The 17,849-nt window shown below is 38.1% G+C and overlaps 2 protein-coding genes across 2 annotated transcripts in view; both read left to right on the top strand.

The window, feature by feature from the left end:
• The first annotated feature begins 5,848 nt into the window (after positions 1-5,848).
• purg (purine-rich element binding protein G) lies at positions 5,849-9,412 on the top strand. The gene is made up of 2 exons (XM_039615453.1): positions 5,849-5,955; positions 6,077-9,412. Exon 2 carries the CDS (start codon positions 6,093-6,095, stop codon positions 7,119-7,121), a length of 1,029 nt encoding a protein of 342 aa, XP_039471387.1. The 5' UTR covers positions 5,849-5,955; positions 6,077-6,092; the 3' UTR covers positions 7,122-9,412.
• slc38a9 (solute carrier family 38 member 9) overlaps positions 5,879-17,849 on the top strand; it is a 37,064-nt gene continuing 25,093 nt past the window's right edge. Inside the window, exon 1 of the mRNA XM_039615452.1 lies at positions 5,879-6,135. The gene's annotated coding sequence lies outside the window, so the exon portion shown is untranslated. The remainder of the gene's footprint in view (positions 6,136-17,849) is intronic.

Below are 17,849 nucleotides of genomic sequence, written 5' to 3'. Positions count from 1 at the left end.
TACTCTCCATTTACATGAACAAATTGGAGGTTAGATTGATATGATACAAACCACTGCAGCGCCTGTCCCTGTAATACCTACAGCATGTTCTAATTGTTCTAATAGAATATTCTGGTCAACAGTATTGACAGCTGCACTGAGGTCTAGCAGGACAAGCACAGAGATGAGTCCACTGTCAGAGGCCATAAGATAATTTGTGGGGGAGCTGCTACAATTGCGGCAGGAGTGTTGCTCAGCTGAGGACTCACTGTTTGCAACCGAGACGAGTTGAATTCCAGAACAGTCGCTAAATTCAGGACTTTGACGAATATTGGACCGAGTGGTAACTAACCACTTGGAGGACACTGCTGTTGTTTTTATCTTTTGACTGCTGGTTCTCAGTGTACTACTTTTATACATAGGGAGATGATACCGGTACGGGTGGAAGGACAGACTAGGGCCTAGCTGCCCTCACCCTGGGAGCAGACATGACTCAGGGGTGGCCCCAGGTTAAATAGCAGTCTTTAGAGGTGCCTGAAAGGGGGCAACAGTCTCTTTGAGAAACATTACAAACAGTCTTGTGGGCTCAGAAGAACAGATAAGCTCTAGGAAAGGCTCCTCATGGCAACAGATTCAAAAGGGTCCAACACAGAAATACAAAAAGACTCAGAAAAGGCAGGCTCGGGTGTATAGTCAGCAGTTCCTGGGAGACTCACTCATGAACATGCTAGCCACTTGGCTGGTAACATGGTTGACAGACTCAGAGAGTTTCAGCTGGAGAACATTAAATTCAGTCTTAGACTGATAGATTTTTATGACAGCAAATCGCGTCTTAGAATATGCCAGCTCAGATTTTGATGGTTCATTCACAGACCTGAAGTCTAGTTTTTAAACGTCAGCAGCAAAGAATTGAGTATTGGCATTAGCTGTTTTAACAGAATACTTGACCCCAGAGTTCATTTAATCAACAACAGAAAACTTGGCTTAATTAAGTACAGGCTCATGAACAAAAGATAAAGACTTCATATGGCCTGGCTCAGAAACTAAATCTATGATTATATGGTCGGCAGGCTCAGTACTGTCACAGATACAGATAGTGTCACTGACTCTACAGGCTCAACAATACAAGGGATTAACTCACAATTATCAGTTTAAGAAATGGCCTCACCACTCTTATTTACTCCAGTTTTATTACATGAATACTGGGAGTCAGAAAACTTAGCTCCGGGTGTATGTGGTTCAGGCTGGGAAACTTTAGGGAAAATAACTGTACAGGGTGGGCCATTTATATGGATACACCGTAATAACATGGGAATGGTTGGTGATATTAAAGTCCTGTTTGTGGCACATTAGTATATGTGAGGGGGCAAACTCCTCAAGATGGGTGGTGATCATGGTGGCCATTTAGAAGTCGGCCATCTTGGATACAACTTTTGTTTTTTCAATAGGAAGAGGGCCATGTGACACATCAAACTTATTGGTAATGTCACAAGAAAAACAATGGTGTGCTTGGTTTCAACGTAACTTTATTCTTTCATGAGTTATTTACAAGTTTCTCTTTGTTCACAGCCATTGACATGTCGAAGAGGTTAACACGTGAGGAGCGGATCGGAATTGTGTTGATATCTGGTGAACGCAGTAACCGGGTCATTGCAGCAGATTTCAATGCAAGACACCCTACGAGACCACCCATCTCCCATGCTACAGTTAGCAAACTGCTTGCTAAGTTTCGTGAAACTGGTTCAGTGTTGGATTTGCCAAAATGTGGACGCAAGAAAACTGTCACCAATGAAGAAACATCAGTGGCTGTCCTAGCTTCATTCAGCAAGAGCCCACAGCGTAGCACTCGCTGCATGTCACTGGAGAGTGGCATTAGTCGAACATCCCTTCGGCGGATATTAGCTACTCACAAATGGCACCCTTACAAACTCCAGTTACTGCAGCATCTCAACGAGGATGACCCAGATCGGCGCACAGAATTTGCAGAATGGGCAAAATAAAAATTGGAACAGGACCCTCAGTTCATGCAGAAGATTTTGTTCAGTGATGAGGCAAACTTTTATGTGAATGGTGAAGTTAACAAACAAAACCACTGCTATTGGTCTGACACTAACCCACATTGGATGGATCCCTCCAAGACTGTTGGAACAACAAAAGTGATGGTTTGGTGTGGCATATGGGGTACAACGATAGTGGGTCCATTCTTCATCAATAGAAACCTCAAGGCCACTGGATATTTGAAATTGCTACATGATGATGTGTTTCCCTCTTTATGCACTGAAGCTGGCACGTTCCCAGAGTTTTTCCAGCAAGATGGTGCACCACCACATTATGGGTGCCAGGTCCGAGCATTCCTAGATGAACAGTTTCCTGGAAAGTGGATTGGTCGTTGTGGGCCAGTTGAATGGCCCCCAAGGTCTCCCGATCTGACCCCCTTAGACTTTTATCTTTGGGGTCATCTGAAGGCAATTGTCTATGGTGTGAAGATACGAGATGTGCAGCACCTGAAACTACAGAAACTGGATGCCTGTGCTGGCATTTCTCCTGCGGTGTTGCTATCAGTGTGTGAAGAGTGGGAGAAGAGGGTTGCATTGACAATCCAACACAATGGGCAGCACATTGAACACATTTTATAAGTGGTCAGAAACTTGTAAATAACTCATGAAAGAATAAAGTTACGTTGAAACCAAGCACACCATTGTTTTTCTTGTGACATTACCAATAAGTTTGATGTGTCACATGGCCCTCTTCCTATTGAAAAAACAAAAGTTGTGTCCAAGATGGCCGACTTCTAAATGGCCACCATGATCACCACCCATCTTGAGGAGTTTTCCCCCTCACATATACTAATGTGCCACAAACAAGACTTTAATATCACCAACCATTCCCATGTTATTACGGTGTATCCATATAAATGGCCCACCCTGTATTACTCACTGTGGAGAATGTTTCTGAGAACATGGTGCCCACAAGCTGGGAAACAAGCTCCAGCAGAGATACAGTTATTCGCAAGAACCAGGCGAATGATTGCTCAGCAGTGAGGCCACAGGTAAGACAGGTAAATCGAAGGCAGGCAGGGCAAGAATGCTGTGCTGCTGTAGAGATGAAAATGAACAAGATGAGTGGGGTCTCTGAGGTTCCTGCTTCCTCTTTGGGGACTAAAAAACACTAGAAGCGGCTCTAGCAGGGTACAGGCATTCTCTGGTAAGTTGTATGAAATACTTTGAGTGCTCAGAGTAGAAAACTGCTATATAAGACCCATTCCATTTACCATCTATCTAAGTCATTATAAGAACTGATTGAGGCTTCACATTCGATACAGTATAACACATTGCTTAGTTATTTGACATAATCATCATCAGCGAACGTGGGAAAAACATAACCTACATTGGCTTTATAGACAATTTGTTGACTTTTATTCCATGTCCACTCTTATGTGTGACCTATGTATGAACCTACATCATAACTTATGTGGAACTGGGAACTTCTTTTAACCCTAAGCCATAACCTTTTACATACTGACGTGACGCCCACAGTGACTTGAATGACCTTGAAGTTTGCAGTGTAGGATTAAGAAGAATTTCTGGTTGTGCCGTAAATTAGGACGCAGATTTCCCTCAAAAATGTAAATCAAGGTTAAGCTGTTTCTTTTTGCTCTCTCTCTCTAGTTTAATTTCCTGACATTGTCTACCAATTCATCTACTGGAGACAAAGTAGATTGAAAAGAGGTTTAACTGTCAATTCTTCTCATTGTCATGCTGTTAACTTGCACTCATAAAAAGGCATTTTTGATTTAAAATACACTTCACAACACTAAATTGGGCTTTTTCTAAATAATAGAAAACTCCCAAAGTGTTCTGAAAATGCAGGGACATTGCCACGACTTATGAATATGTCTGTGTAGGTTCAGAGTCATCCAGGTCATAGTAATCTAAGGAGCTTGAAAAGAAAAGTATCTGGATCTCACGGCCAAGATGGCCGGTGTGTTTGTGGACTGGACCCAAAAGCAGACACGGGAGAGAGAAAACTAAGGTATAACAAAAAGCGAGCCATTTCTTTAGCTGATAGGAGAAAAAATCACAAAACAAAGGCAAGGTGAACTAAGCTAAGCTAAGACTAACTATGAAAACTACAACATGAGAACATAAACATGAATCTGAGCAGGAGCATGAAAAAACCAATACTTGAGGCAGAGAAAAACATGATCCTAAATAGAAACATAAAAAACCTGAGACCTGACCTGACCCCACATGACATGACATGACATGAGATGACATGACGCGAGCACAAATATCAAGAGAGGAGAGAAAGCAGGGTGAAGACAGCAAAGAAGCAGAGATAATACAAAAAAGACCAAAAAAAACCCAGGTAAGAGTGGACATGTAGTCAAAGTCAACAAAAAATTATAAAGCTGATGTAACTCCTGTTTTGTGCACATTCATTAATGATGATTTCATAATGATGATTTCACTAAGCATTGTGTTATACTGTTATCAAATGTGGATCCCACACCTGCTCTTATAATAATTATTACAAAATTATATTTTCATGTTTATTTTCTAGTTGAATAAAAGGCATTTGTATGTGACTGTCAGAACAAAGAAGGAGCAAGGAGGATGGAGAGAGGACAGAGAGATTAGAGCTGTCCTGGATGGCCTGGAGAATTCTTTAGGTACCTTCCCAGCTGTGACAAATGGCCAGATGGCATAACTTTTACTCAGGGCATTCTTGATATGATGTTCTTCTGCTCCGTGGTTGCTGTGTCTGTAGGCTTGGTGTTCGTGTTGGCATTGTTTTAAGTTACACATTGACTTTCAAATATCTCCCATTAGTGATGGAAATTTCATGGTCTAAGAAACCTAGCATTTTATTTTTCACATACTCCCCAGTTAACTTGATGTGTTTGTCTGCTGGGTTGTCGTGATCCATTAATTGTGCTATGTCCTGAAATTTGATTTTCACCCAGGTGTCACACCTGAACCAATGGCTTTTCCACTTCCTCCATATACAAATTGGCCACAGTGGTTGAAAATGGGAAAGCCATTGGACACCCTTGTTTTACTTTGTAGTACTGCCCCTGTGTAATGAAGAAAGTTTCAAGAGCAAACAGACCTGGTTAAGAGTGCTGAGAGTGGCTCTTTTGCTGTGGCTGTGGCAATCCTGTAATCTCTTAAAATCTCTACTGCTCCAGTATGTAAAAGACAAGTGAAGAGACATTTAAGATGATAAGAGACTGTTGTTTCATCTGCGATCATGATGACGTCTCTCATCCTTTTCCACGAAACATGAAGTGTCCCGAATGTGGTGTTTTGAGCTGCCAACCAAAGACTGAGGACCAAAGCTACCATTGTTATGATGAATGGTAATGCCAATTTGTATATTAACGATCACGGAACTGACCTCACTGTCCATTGTTGATCATTGTTAGTCTTAGTCATGATGCAGATGCACTGTGACGTCCAGATGAATAAATCAACTTCAAAATATGTAAAGCAATAGTAGTCCACAGGCAGCAGTTTGACTGTTTCACAAAGACAACGATTTAATTTTTGGTATTTTATTTCAATCCTCTGTTCTGAGTTACAAATACCATAATTTGAGATATTAAGGGTTTTTTGTGTCATAATAATCATTGTACAGGTTTTACCCAAATTCTCCTAAATTCTTTCTAAAAAATGTGAGTGAAAATTGCACCCTTCAGTTAGAATAAAAGTCGTGTCTCTTTAACTGAGGTATTCTCAGGACGGGGAGGGGGGTGGATAGGTTCATCGGGTTCATGTAGTATTGGACGCCTCCTCCCATTTCAGGTTGGCTGTTTCCCTAGCTCCCTTAGTAAAAGGGGAGGTATAAGGCAAATACTTGACAGAAAGTGGAATGTAGGTTTGCACTGGAAATAGCTAAATAGGAGAACTTGACCTTTTCTCGGGACACAGAAAGTCGACCAGCTGATGATTCCAAACTAGCTGCCATTTTCAGGTCATACGAGGCATCTCGCTAAATTGTGTGTTGCTTCTGATATTTGTATGAGTAAGCCTGCTTTATTCGCCTGTTAATTTCCCTTTGTAATGGACAAAACGCTTTGTCCTGTGCTGTCTAGTGGTGGAATATAAATCATGATGGCTGATGGATGTTGCAAAGGAATGGAAAGAGGCAGGGGTAAGATTGCATCAGACTCTTTACCAAGACATGCATTTCCTCAGCAATATGTTCAGACCTGGTCACAGCAGCAAGGAAATGACATCCAAGAATTAGCTTCCAAACGCGTCGACATCCAGAAGAAACGCTTTTATCTAGATGTCAAGCAGAGTGTGCGCGGCCGTTTCCTTAAAATAGCCGAGGTGTGGATAGGAAGGGGCCGTCATGATAACATCAGAAAGAGCAAGCTAACACTGTCTATGTCGATGGCTCCAGCTCTACGCTACTGTCTGGGAGACTTTATAGATTATTACGCCCGCATTGGACTGCGGGGGGGGCTGGCGCCTCCGCAGGTCGAGGACCACAGTAACAATGGCCAGGGCCGCGGGAACGACTCCCGTAAGAGAGCGCAGGAGCATCACGCGAACCTGTCCCCCACCGGTTCTATTGTGTCCGATGACCATGCACACCGTGTTCTAAAGAGCGAATTTATTGAGCGAGACAACAGAAAGTACTTTCTGGACCTGAAGGAGAACCAGAGAGGCAGGTTCCTTCGCATACGGCAGACTGTCAGCAAAGGACACGGTACAATGGGCTACTACGGCCAGGGCATCGAGCAGACCATAGTGTTACCCGCACAGGGACTGATTGAGTTCAGAGACGCTCTGTCACAGCTGATTGAAGACTACGGGGACGAAGAGAGCGAAGACCGCAGCCGAGCAGGCTCCAGGAATCGCAGCGATAACCCCGAGCTTCCAGAGGCTGCGTCATTTCGAGTGGACAACAAAAGGTTTTACTTTGATGTGGGTTCAAACCGGTATGGTATCTTTTTAAAAATTAGCGAAGTGCGACAGCCGTATAGAAACACCATCACAGTTCCCCTAAAAGCCTGGGCTAGATTCGGAGAGAATTTCATCAGGTACGAGGAGGAGATGCGACGAATCTTTTCTTGTCACAAAGATAAGAGGACAGATGGCCAGCAAGACAGTGAGGGACAGGAGGACTGACCTTCATGGTGCTTTTAGCATGTAGCCTAATTTAGGGATTCAGTTTTGTTCAGATGTGACAATAATATGATGTACTGTATGTGCCCCTACCATACTACTCAGATGCCATGTACTTCATTAACTTTTTAGTTTATTTGCCAAGGGCTGATAAACTCAAAATTTTTAACATGCCAAGAAGTCAGTCATCCTTTTCTCATTGCTGATTAATGTGTTTTAGCCAGTTAGTCAGGGCCATCCCAGGGTCCTGAGCCAGCTGCATCCCTATGCTCCCCATACCATACTCATTCTTGCCATTCAAATTCAAGAGTGCACTGTTCAATAACTTAAACTTTAATTCTAAGTTACATAGAAAGTTGACGCTAATAATATCTGTTAATATTTTACCCCCAAAGCAATATGGTTAACAGTTTTATGGCACACTAATGTGCAGAAATTTTGTCAGTTTAAATAAACTGAGTTAATTTGTTCAGTATAGTATGTTTTTGTGATAGGTACAATTTAAGAAATGATACAGAAAGAAAAAATATTACCCTTTATTAATAAAGAAAATACCTCATATATTGGAACTTACTGTAAGTGCAATACACACAAGCAGCATTATAGAACACTTGCAACCCAACTGGACAAGTGGAAAAGAAATTAAATTACAGGAATCAGAATTGGATATGGGAAATGAGTGTTGTAACAGATTAATGCTGCCAGTTTAGACTTGGGTGGAGGGGAGAAAAATAAGACACATATTGTGACATTAATCACATACTATTGGTGTGTGCTGCCTTTTCACTGGTCCAGCTGGAAGTTTTTCATTCATGTTAACAGTTCCAGTTTATGTTGCCTGATATGAGACACATTGCTTTAAATGTCCATGATAATGCTGGCAAAAATGAATTTAGTGACAGCTTTTCCTGCAGTGCAGTACTTTAGGCCAATCAAATCTTTGTAAATGACCAGACTAGATCACCCTGAAATGTGTAAAATGTAGCACTGTGCTAATTTGCTGCTTACCTCGGCAGCATAACGATGGGGGGAGACATGTTGTGCTGTAGAAGCCTGCTCTAAATTACAAGGACACAAAGCACTACATGATGTCCTGGTTTTTGATAAGACTCTACCCTGCAGTTGTAGTGTGTGTTGCATTCACAAAAGTGGGGGAGGTAAAATGAGTTAAAAAACTTTATAGGTACTGCAATCCAATTCTATCCAACACAAGCACTTAAGCGTGATTTAGACTTCTGCGGGAAATCTGCGTTGCAACACTTAAAAAAGAACATGCTTGTAGAATTTGCTGACAGAATAGATCACTTGATGACTAAATATAATTACCTTAAAAATGGTTAATAAAACTAGAAAACAACTATATATATATAGCGGTCCATTCAGCAACCCTAAAATACAGCTCAACAGAAGAATAAAAAACTGACTGCTATCTGGAAAGACACACAGATCTTATGTCACATTTCTAGAGAGTAACTGTGTTACTGGAGTTACATTATTTATTTTATATGATACTAATATCCTAATACTTACATTTACATAATATATTGACAGAAGGAAAGGTATTCTACATGTGTTCTGCTGAACACACAACATGGTAATATGCTTTCTTTAGTGGCTGCAAAGCTGTATCCTCTGTCATTCAATGTATTCAATACATTTGACAGAGCCTAATGTAGACCTGAAAAAAGATGCACCATGTTGCATGACTGCTGGGAGTCTGGCTGCTCTTCCTCTTATTCACATGAATTTGAAACATATAGCTGATGGTACACTGATGGTAGAAAAGTTCTAAAATAATAGAGTGAAGAGGTCTATGCACTTTGACCTAGATAAACAAGCCTCTGTTTTTTTGTTTTTTTTCTTTTCAAATCTTTTGGCTTTCACTCGTTACAGCCAAGTTCTACAAGTTCTAAACATTTTGCCAAAGAGAATGCTTCTTTTCATCATTTATTTGTGGTATGAAGAGGAATAATTAAACATCAAAGTTCATACTTTAAGTACCTTCCTGCTTATTCTGTTACCTTATGTGGTGCTATGAAAATGGTTTCACACATTTTCTTTTGAGGACGTTGATACCCAGTTTTCAGTATTACAGCTCAGGTCCGTTTTTTTTTCTTTTTTTTTTTTTTTCTTTTTTCTTTTTAGTATGACGTAAACAGATCAAAGTCGAGTAGGGCTGCCACGATTAGTTGACTAGTCACGATTACGTCGACTATTAAAATCGTCGATGACTAATTTAATAGTCGACACGTCGTTTGAAGCTTTGTAAGATCCCAAAGACGCAGGAATAAGTAGTAGGATTTAAGAGTGTAATAACGGACTGAAACAGAAGATGGCAGCTCTGCATGTACAAGGATGCCAGCTGCCGTTAAACCCCGAAGAAGAAGAAGCTGTGTCCCAGAATTCATAGCGCGGCCCTGCTCAGTTTTCAACAATGGCGGCAGCTAGTTAGTTTTAATATCACTCTTATTATTCTTTCTGGGTCACAAAATAAACGTTTAACATATTTTCAGGCGAGAATGTAGCTGTGTAAACCTCAAATATCTGCTCAGTTTATCAAGACATCACATATTTTCAAAAGTGCTCCGACGTTTTCGGAGACGTCTGTTACCCACCGGCTCAATAGCTAGCCGGGGTTGAAGGCTCACTAGAGCCGGTGAGAACACCGGACTCCCGGCAAATCGTTTTCAAACCCACCGCCGTCTTTCGCTACTCAGGTTAAACATGATATATAAGTCACTTAGATAACTTAAAAATGATATTGTTTGGCTTTTTTTAGTATTTTATTTGTTCCTGAGTAAATCGGTTTGGCTGAGATTAAAGTTTTAGTTTTTACACAGCTGAATAAAGGTCAAGCAGACAACTGATTATCAGAAGTGTGAGATGCTCGAGAATATACTCCGGTGTCCTGTTATATTTTAGATAGCAAGGAGCAGACGGCTGAGTTTATTAAACTCCAACGAAACAATCTGCAAATGTCATAAAAATTTAATAAACTATCATCTTGTCTTTATTTTTGGTTAGCACATACCTTAAACACTTAAAGCTGTAAGCTAATGATAGTTATATAAGAGCAGATGCATGCTGGTGAAATAAGCTGTACGTTTTACGTCCAATGGATGCATGATCTGATTAGTCGAATAATCGCAAAAATAATCGGTGACTAGTCGACTATCAAAATAATCGTTTGTGGCAGCCCTAAAGTCGAGGTATAAACTGGGCTTGTTACCTTGATTTCAGCAAATAGCCCAGTGCTTATTGGTGAATTGGGGGTGTTGGGATCGAAAGGGCTCAACATCAAGCTCAAATGGGTCTATAGAAAATCTTTATATCAATATGCTTGTGCCTGCAGAACCGTGTATTTTACCTTTCCTTGCTGTCTATTGATGAACAAGCGATGAAATTTTTTGAAAGTGTAAATGTAAGAGTAAGTTCATTTTTGACTCGAAGTCCTTAAAATCCATGCAAGTGCTGCTATTCATGAGCTTGGATGGCATTTTGCTGTATATTTGCCTATGTTTGCATTCTGTGCCCAGCATGAAAGCAGAGCTGGTCACATTGACAAAGATCCCAAGCCAGACTTAGACTTGAGCATCATATCAGGACAAGGCAAAAATATAGATCAACCTTAATGTCTTTAAAAAGAAAAAACCTAAAAATTGAAGTACCTGAACTCTAAATGTGGACATGGTAAAGGTAGTTTTATCTTCAGTAGATTTTAAAGCATAAACTCAATCAATTAAATAGATTCATCTGCTACAACATGATATTCCTTTCTAATATGGAAATTTACAAGGAAAGTACCTCTGGAGTTAAGGTACACCCTTTGAGATTAGACAGTATTTTTTTAAAGTACTGGTCCTAATAAGCTAAAATACGTTGACTGTTTGAACTTTATTTTGACTGAGGTGGGCAGCTTTTTAAATTCTCATGTAGGAAGTCATATTTCCCACGGGATGCTGATGCTTATATGAAGAGGTGTCAGAGCTAATTGTCAAGTGTATATCTGAACAGAAACAAGTCAAAAGTTAATATTTGATACCTCATGTCTGTTTTGGGCTCTTTGTCTCAGTGCAGGTGTCATATCTGTTTCATGGATTTGAGATTTAGTGAAACGAAGAAGGGGAAAAAGGAAAAAGAATTTAAAAAAGAGTTATGATTTTTTTTTTGTAGTTTTAGTAGCCAATTCTTGGAATGCCTTTGTGCTTGAAAAGCACAGGATTGGTTTGGTGTGTCTATTGTCTGATCTAGTGAAGAGTTGTTTTATTTTCATATAAATGGCAAAGTATATATAAACCTGGGTACAAAGCACAGTTTATTTTAAAAATTACATGATATGTAATAATTTAATTAACTCATTAGTGAAATGTGATTCAACATTGATTGTCACAGAATTAGGAAAATTGTCTCATCTACCCTAGATATTGGTTATGTCAATGACTGGCTGAGGCCAAGATATTGACATAAAGACAAAGTATTGTGTTAGAGGTGGAATGTGACATTGTTTAAAATCATGATGGAGATTTGTTTTGAAAATTCCAAAATCAACAGCACTTTAAATAAAAGCTGCACTTTTGTTCTGCTGCTTTGTAATCAGTTGACATAGAGGAACCATCTCTAGCTATGCCTTTGGTGTAAAGTGACAATCATAGTTCTCTGCTTGTAGAATCTGATGATGTGTGCTTCAAAACTCCTGTCATTGTCTGTATTGGTTTTTGACAGCTTCTTATTGAGGCTCTCAATAGTTTAACATCTATATGTGTATATTCATGCAAATGCTATATAAAATTTTCATTATCCTTCGTACCGAGACTAGAATCTAACAGAATAATGTGAAATTAAATGTTCATGTCAGGATTATTCTATTATGTTGACATGAACAATGTGAAGATATTCGTACTTGAACATGGAACTGCTGGTGAAAAAATGTCAAATATGGCATTTTTTGAAGAATAATTGACACATAACAAAAATATTTTAGCTGTATTCTCTTGCGACTACACCTAGTCACTTGAAAAGAGAAAAGCCTTTTTGAATTCTAAACCTATGTTAAACTGTGCTGTAGTCCATATTGATCTGTGCATAGTTCTACATAAACTATGCTACCATCCTCCCACCCAGTGGCACTGTGTTATAATCACTAACATATAAAGCAAATTCTGTGTTTAACATTAATCAGACAACGCTTAATTCTCTGAGTATTCAAATGTCATTGTGTGTTTGTTCACTTTAGCATATTTTAACCCACATCTGCTAAAATAGCAAAGGTATGAATTGGTGTTAAAGATTAGATAAGATCTACAAAGAGATTTTTATCTGGATGTCAAGCAGCAAGGAAATGAAGAAGAAAAGAGGTTTTTAGTTCTGCTGTATAGTTTTCCATTGTCTTTTCCATTTTTCCTACAGTTAGCTCCAGAGAGCAAAGTTCTGTTCCTAAAACATATAATAATGATAATAATGATAATAATAATAATAGTACATAATTTCAAAAGGTGGATAGATTCCTGACAGAAAGTGGTGGACAGATAGTGAAAAATTGGAAAACAAAATGGTTATTAAGTTTAACTAAACTTAGCTTTTTAATTTGTTACAGTGCATCCAACTTTTGAGACACACAAAAAAACAAAACACAGAAGGCCCACACAAACTTTCAAAAACTTCCTGAGATTAATTTGCTAGTTTGCTGACAAAGACCATGGTAATACATGAAATTCATTACCTTAAATTTGCATGAATTTTATTTTTTTGCTTCCCAGGTAAAGGGTGGAATTTTCTTGTTTAAATTATGCGTTGTCAAGCTTGCTCTGAACACTATCATATATGTCAGAATTTGTCAGAATCACAATCATAGAAGTATGAAAGCACAAGAAGCATCTTATGGAGCCATATTTGACCACTTTGAGTACTCAGAGTAAAAAAGCACTACATAAGTATAAATCTGTTTATCATTTACTATATGTTCTCTTTATTATCATTCAGGGGCTTTCCATAGAAAATCAGTCAAAAAACAAAACAAATGACTGTTTAAGTTATAGTTCAAAGTACATTGGGTGGGTCCAAACTTTTACCAATTAGCAGTATTTTTGTCTCCATAATGTTCGAGCCCTCATAACTTCATAATTACAGGAGTTTGCGACATGAAATTTTCATTTAGGTTCTGGTAAAAACTTTAATCAATGTTTCATTCACTGCAAGTGTCACAATTAACAAATCATGCTGAACTAAGTGGTACTTTTGTTCAGCATGATTTTGTTTTTAAAATGAAATTTAAGCAATTTGATCAATGTCATTGGGTACAATATAGTTTCAAGAGGAAAAAAAACCCTTCAGTTTAATGTCTACTAAATGTTAAAATTTTCCAAAAATGCACTTTTTCAAGGGTCATATAACCATTTGGGATAGGTGGTGGTCAAAAATGATATAGTATCTGAAAAGTCTCCTTTACCTACATTTTTATACCAAGTTTCTTCTTTCCTTGATTCCTTCTGTGTTAAAATCATTTTCTACACCCACTGGTTTACTCTCTTTTCAGTTTGTTGCTTCATTGCTCGTATCTGTTTTCTTTTGACATTAGATAGCATGTTTCTTTTACTAACTTTACTAAACCTTGGTGGAAAATATCCAATTCCTATGAAACTTAAATTTGATGCAGTTCTCTTTTTTTCTGGTTCAAACTGTACATGTGTTCCAGGCCCTTCTGCTAAAATTGTAAATTTCCTGTTGCCATCTCTTGTATTTATGAAGTTATGAGGGCTAAAAAAAAATCTGGATAATTTATGCACTTTGAGAGCCTGTAACTTCGACAGTTTTCATAGTATGAGGGTAAAATTTTGCATGCCTTAAGTCATCTCATTTATTGTATAAAAATCCACCTGATTGTGGTGGGAAGCACTGCTTTATTTTTTTATGTATATTTTTTTTAACCCACATGCCGACTAGTGGTATGGTTCTTTATAGCAGATAAGACTATCTCAACATCCATGGACAGTAAAAGAAAAGATAAGGCTATAGGCTGAGGGCTACAGGTTGTTGGATTTTAATTAATAGCTTGATTAAAAATAAATCTGGACTGTTAACTGGAGCTAATGTTTCCAACCCTGGCGCCTTAAAGCATCTTCACAGTTACACTGTATCTTCTGATTTTTATTCCTGTACTTTGTTTTAGCAGTAGGCAATGATTCAGTATAGTCATCTGAGAACTACTGGGATCACTGCTATAAATTTGGATAATATATTCATATCCATCATAATTTACCATAGTATTTTTTTTTTTAAGAAACAGAGATAGAACTCAAACTGTATGTGTTTATATGGTTGTGATTGTGCAGGCAGAGTGATGTGAATGTACACGTACTGAAGAAGACCTGCTGCTGTTGTCTGTAGTTTTCATCATCAGAGTTTTGAAGTGGGAAATGTAGGGATATAAATGTTTGCTAATCTTTTAAAAATTGAGTGGATACCGAAAATGTGCAAGTGTGTAAATTTATATTCATGTAATGTAATACATTGGTGTGTCCTATATTCATGTTAACTAACACTTAAAAAAAACAAGGAAGTTTTGTACTTTAGCACTTTCTTTGATGTGTACTGTAAAAAAAAAAAAATCATCTACATGTAAAGTACTGTATTAATATTCATTACTTGCCTTGTAATGTTTGAAATTATGCTACATTTAGAAATGGTAATCATGTTTTTAGAGTGTATGCATGTCCATGGTTGGGTCCCAGTATAGTAGGAAAATTATAAGAAATATGGTGCTACGTTATATTATATAAAGGTGCTTCTATGGACCCCCAGCTGAATGCATGCAAAGGTGAACTACAAAAAGTAGATAAAAGAAAATTGATGTCCTGTTGCTGTTCTCAAATAGTGCTGCTTCCCAAAGATGTCAGAAATATGGAAAAATCCAACTTTCTACTTTAAAATGCAACAGCCCTACAAAACACAACTCAAACTCATGTTTACATACAGAAATGTGACAGCTTTTCAATGTTCTCTGCAAACATGAGCACACAGTATTACTTCCACTCCTCCAAACCCATAGAGTGTTAGATAATTAGGGTGTGGCATTTTAACTTGGACAGAGAAAGTTTCAATGTTGCCCATGTTCTTCCCTATTTTTTTCCTCCAAACTTAATCACCAGAAAGCCTGGCGTGTAGGAAAATTTCAACTTTTTAATGCATAGTATTTCTGAAATGTGAAGTATGTGCATTACCTGCATCAGGAACACATATCTTAGGTTATCATAAATGGTGCAGTTTAACTGTAAATAATAAAACCACCCTCCAGCCCTTGGATAAACCAGAACCAGAATCAGTCTGATGAAGGTGTTGTTATCCAAGAGTATCTTGAACTTATAGGTACTCCATTGTTAGATGGTCTATGTTTTTCCTTTTTTTTTTTTTTTTTTTTTTTTTTTAGACAAAAAACAGTCATGTCTATTTACAGTTACACTGCCCTTGTGACAAAGTCTAAAAGATCTACAGACAGACAATCTAACATAATTTTGTAGTCTTATTTCTTCCAATGTTTATTAATTGAATATTTTTTCATGTAGCAGTTTTTGGACAGCAAACATCAATATAGTCTTTGACAGGTCAAAGTTGTTTGAGTTTGGAAACCTTTGTGTTGATTGTTGCTGGCAAGGAATTTGGAAAATTAAAAAGTTGTACTGATTATTGTTGTTGTTGGGATTTTTTCATTAAAAGATTTTACAGGATTATTAATGGTTTCAGTTTCTATTTTAAGAATCAATCCAGCACCACACCACACTGTTATAAAAAGTTTACAGTAAATTTATATTTGATCATATCTTCCTAACTTAGTAAAGGCCATGTGTTATTTCAAACTGTTACATACTGTAATGCTTTGCATTTCACATTACACACTGTTGCACCGGGCAACAATCCAACATGAACATACAGTAGAAACATCAGCTTGCAGATTCTCCTTAGAACACACAATCAATACAAAATCTTTGTGCTTTTTGAGAAGATAGTTTGTTTTCATGAGAAAAAATTTAGTATCAAATATCTTGCACACAGAAGTTTATTTACCACTGTCAAACAAGGTTTAAATGTTTCAGTGTTTAAGAATATAGATGACTGGAAATGGGAGTAATTTCAGCTTAAAAGCAAGACTCAGCACCACATTGACAGATAAGAATCCATAAAGTATCATGGTGTTTTTAAGTCTTTGTGTCAGAAGGCTGAAAAGACCAAAATACAACTCTGGGCTCAGATGCAGACTTGAAACAACTCTCGTTGATGCAAAAACTTTATTGAACCACTTGACTTTCACAAACCAGCTTACCAATAGAGAGAGCAGCATAAATTTTGATGGTCCAGGAATGGCAGTTGTATTTGTAGTATGAAAGTTTGGAAGAGGAGATTCCTTACTTGTGAGCCGAGGCAAGACATTTGCAGGAGGTGGTAGCCAAGTAGTAGCTTCTCTCCTCCTGTTATCCCCCCAAAACCCCACCCCGTTAGATACTGTGTCTTCTTCCAGACAACAACAAAAAAAACAACAACACTAAAATCAGCAAAAATGATTTAAACATTAAAAACAAAGAAAGAATAATATAGTATCCGCAATTGCACTAAAGAGTAAAACAGCGAAATGTGGATTATTAAACATTAGGTCTCTTCTAAGTCCCCATTAATACATAAATTAATAATTTCTCAACAAATTGATTTACTCTGCCTTACAGGAACCTGGTTGAAGAACGAGGATTATGTTAGTTTAAATAAATCAACACCCCTGAGTTATAGTAATTGTCAGAATCACAGACCGAGGAGGGGGTGTGACAGTAATCTTCCACTCCAGGTTATTAATCAACTAAAGCCTCGCCCATCCTAACTGGAAAACATATTTTCTCACATGAATATTTTTCCAGCCCAAATAAAGATTTGCCAAATTAGTGCAACGACATTTCTTCTCCAGCTTGCTGTTATCTGCTTTTAACGTGTGCATTTGTGAGTTGTACAAGTGTGTCAAGCATCTTTCATTTGTTTCCTTCTTTTTCAGGGAAGCCATAGTGTCCAAAGTCATATGCAGTGAGGATGTAACACTGTTAACAAGATAATGGACCTATGTGGGATTAAAGTTTAGCTAGTTGCTCTGCATTGGATGAAGGAATCCCTTCCTAAAGCATGGTTACAGACTTGGATCAGTCTAGTGTCTATTGTTATATAAGGATTTATTCTAAAATAAAATGAGTAGTCAGACAAAATACGGTTAAATGTTCAGTTTCTATGCAATATGGTAAATGTACTGGTCACTACAAGTGAAAAATCAGAGCATTTTCAGCTCTGCCACCTCCAGCTTGGGCTCCTTTCTTGTTGTTAGTGCCCCTGTCTTCAAACTATACATCATATCAGGTCTCACTATCATCTTGTAAACATTCCCTTTCATTTTTGCTGCTCTTAACCTTCTGTCACAAATTAGACTTTGGCATTTGTCTCTGTGCACGCCACTACAACACGCTCTTCCCGACTTCTTTTGTCTGTTGCTTTGGATGGTTGACACACAATATTTAAACTCATCCCTCTTTACTACTTCTGCTCCTTGTAGCTTCCTTCTCATTCACACACACATTTTTTATTTTGCTTCTACTGCCTTTCATTCCTCTTCTCTCTAGAGTATGCTTCTTCCTCCTCGAGGCTGTCTTCATTGTGTTCACATTAGAGATCACAATATAAACTGCAAACATCACAGTACATGGAGAATCC

Source organism: Oreochromis aureus, linkage group 7, assembly GCF_013358895.1.
Source record: "Oreochromis aureus strain Israel breed Guangdong linkage group 7, ZZ_aureus, whole genome shotgun sequence".
NCBI classification, from domain to species: Eukaryota; Metazoa; Chordata; class Actinopteri; order Cichliformes; family Cichlidae; genus Oreochromis; species Oreochromis aureus.
Note: the sequence above shows the minus strand (reverse complement) of the source record. Positions and strands in the feature narration are given on the sequence as shown.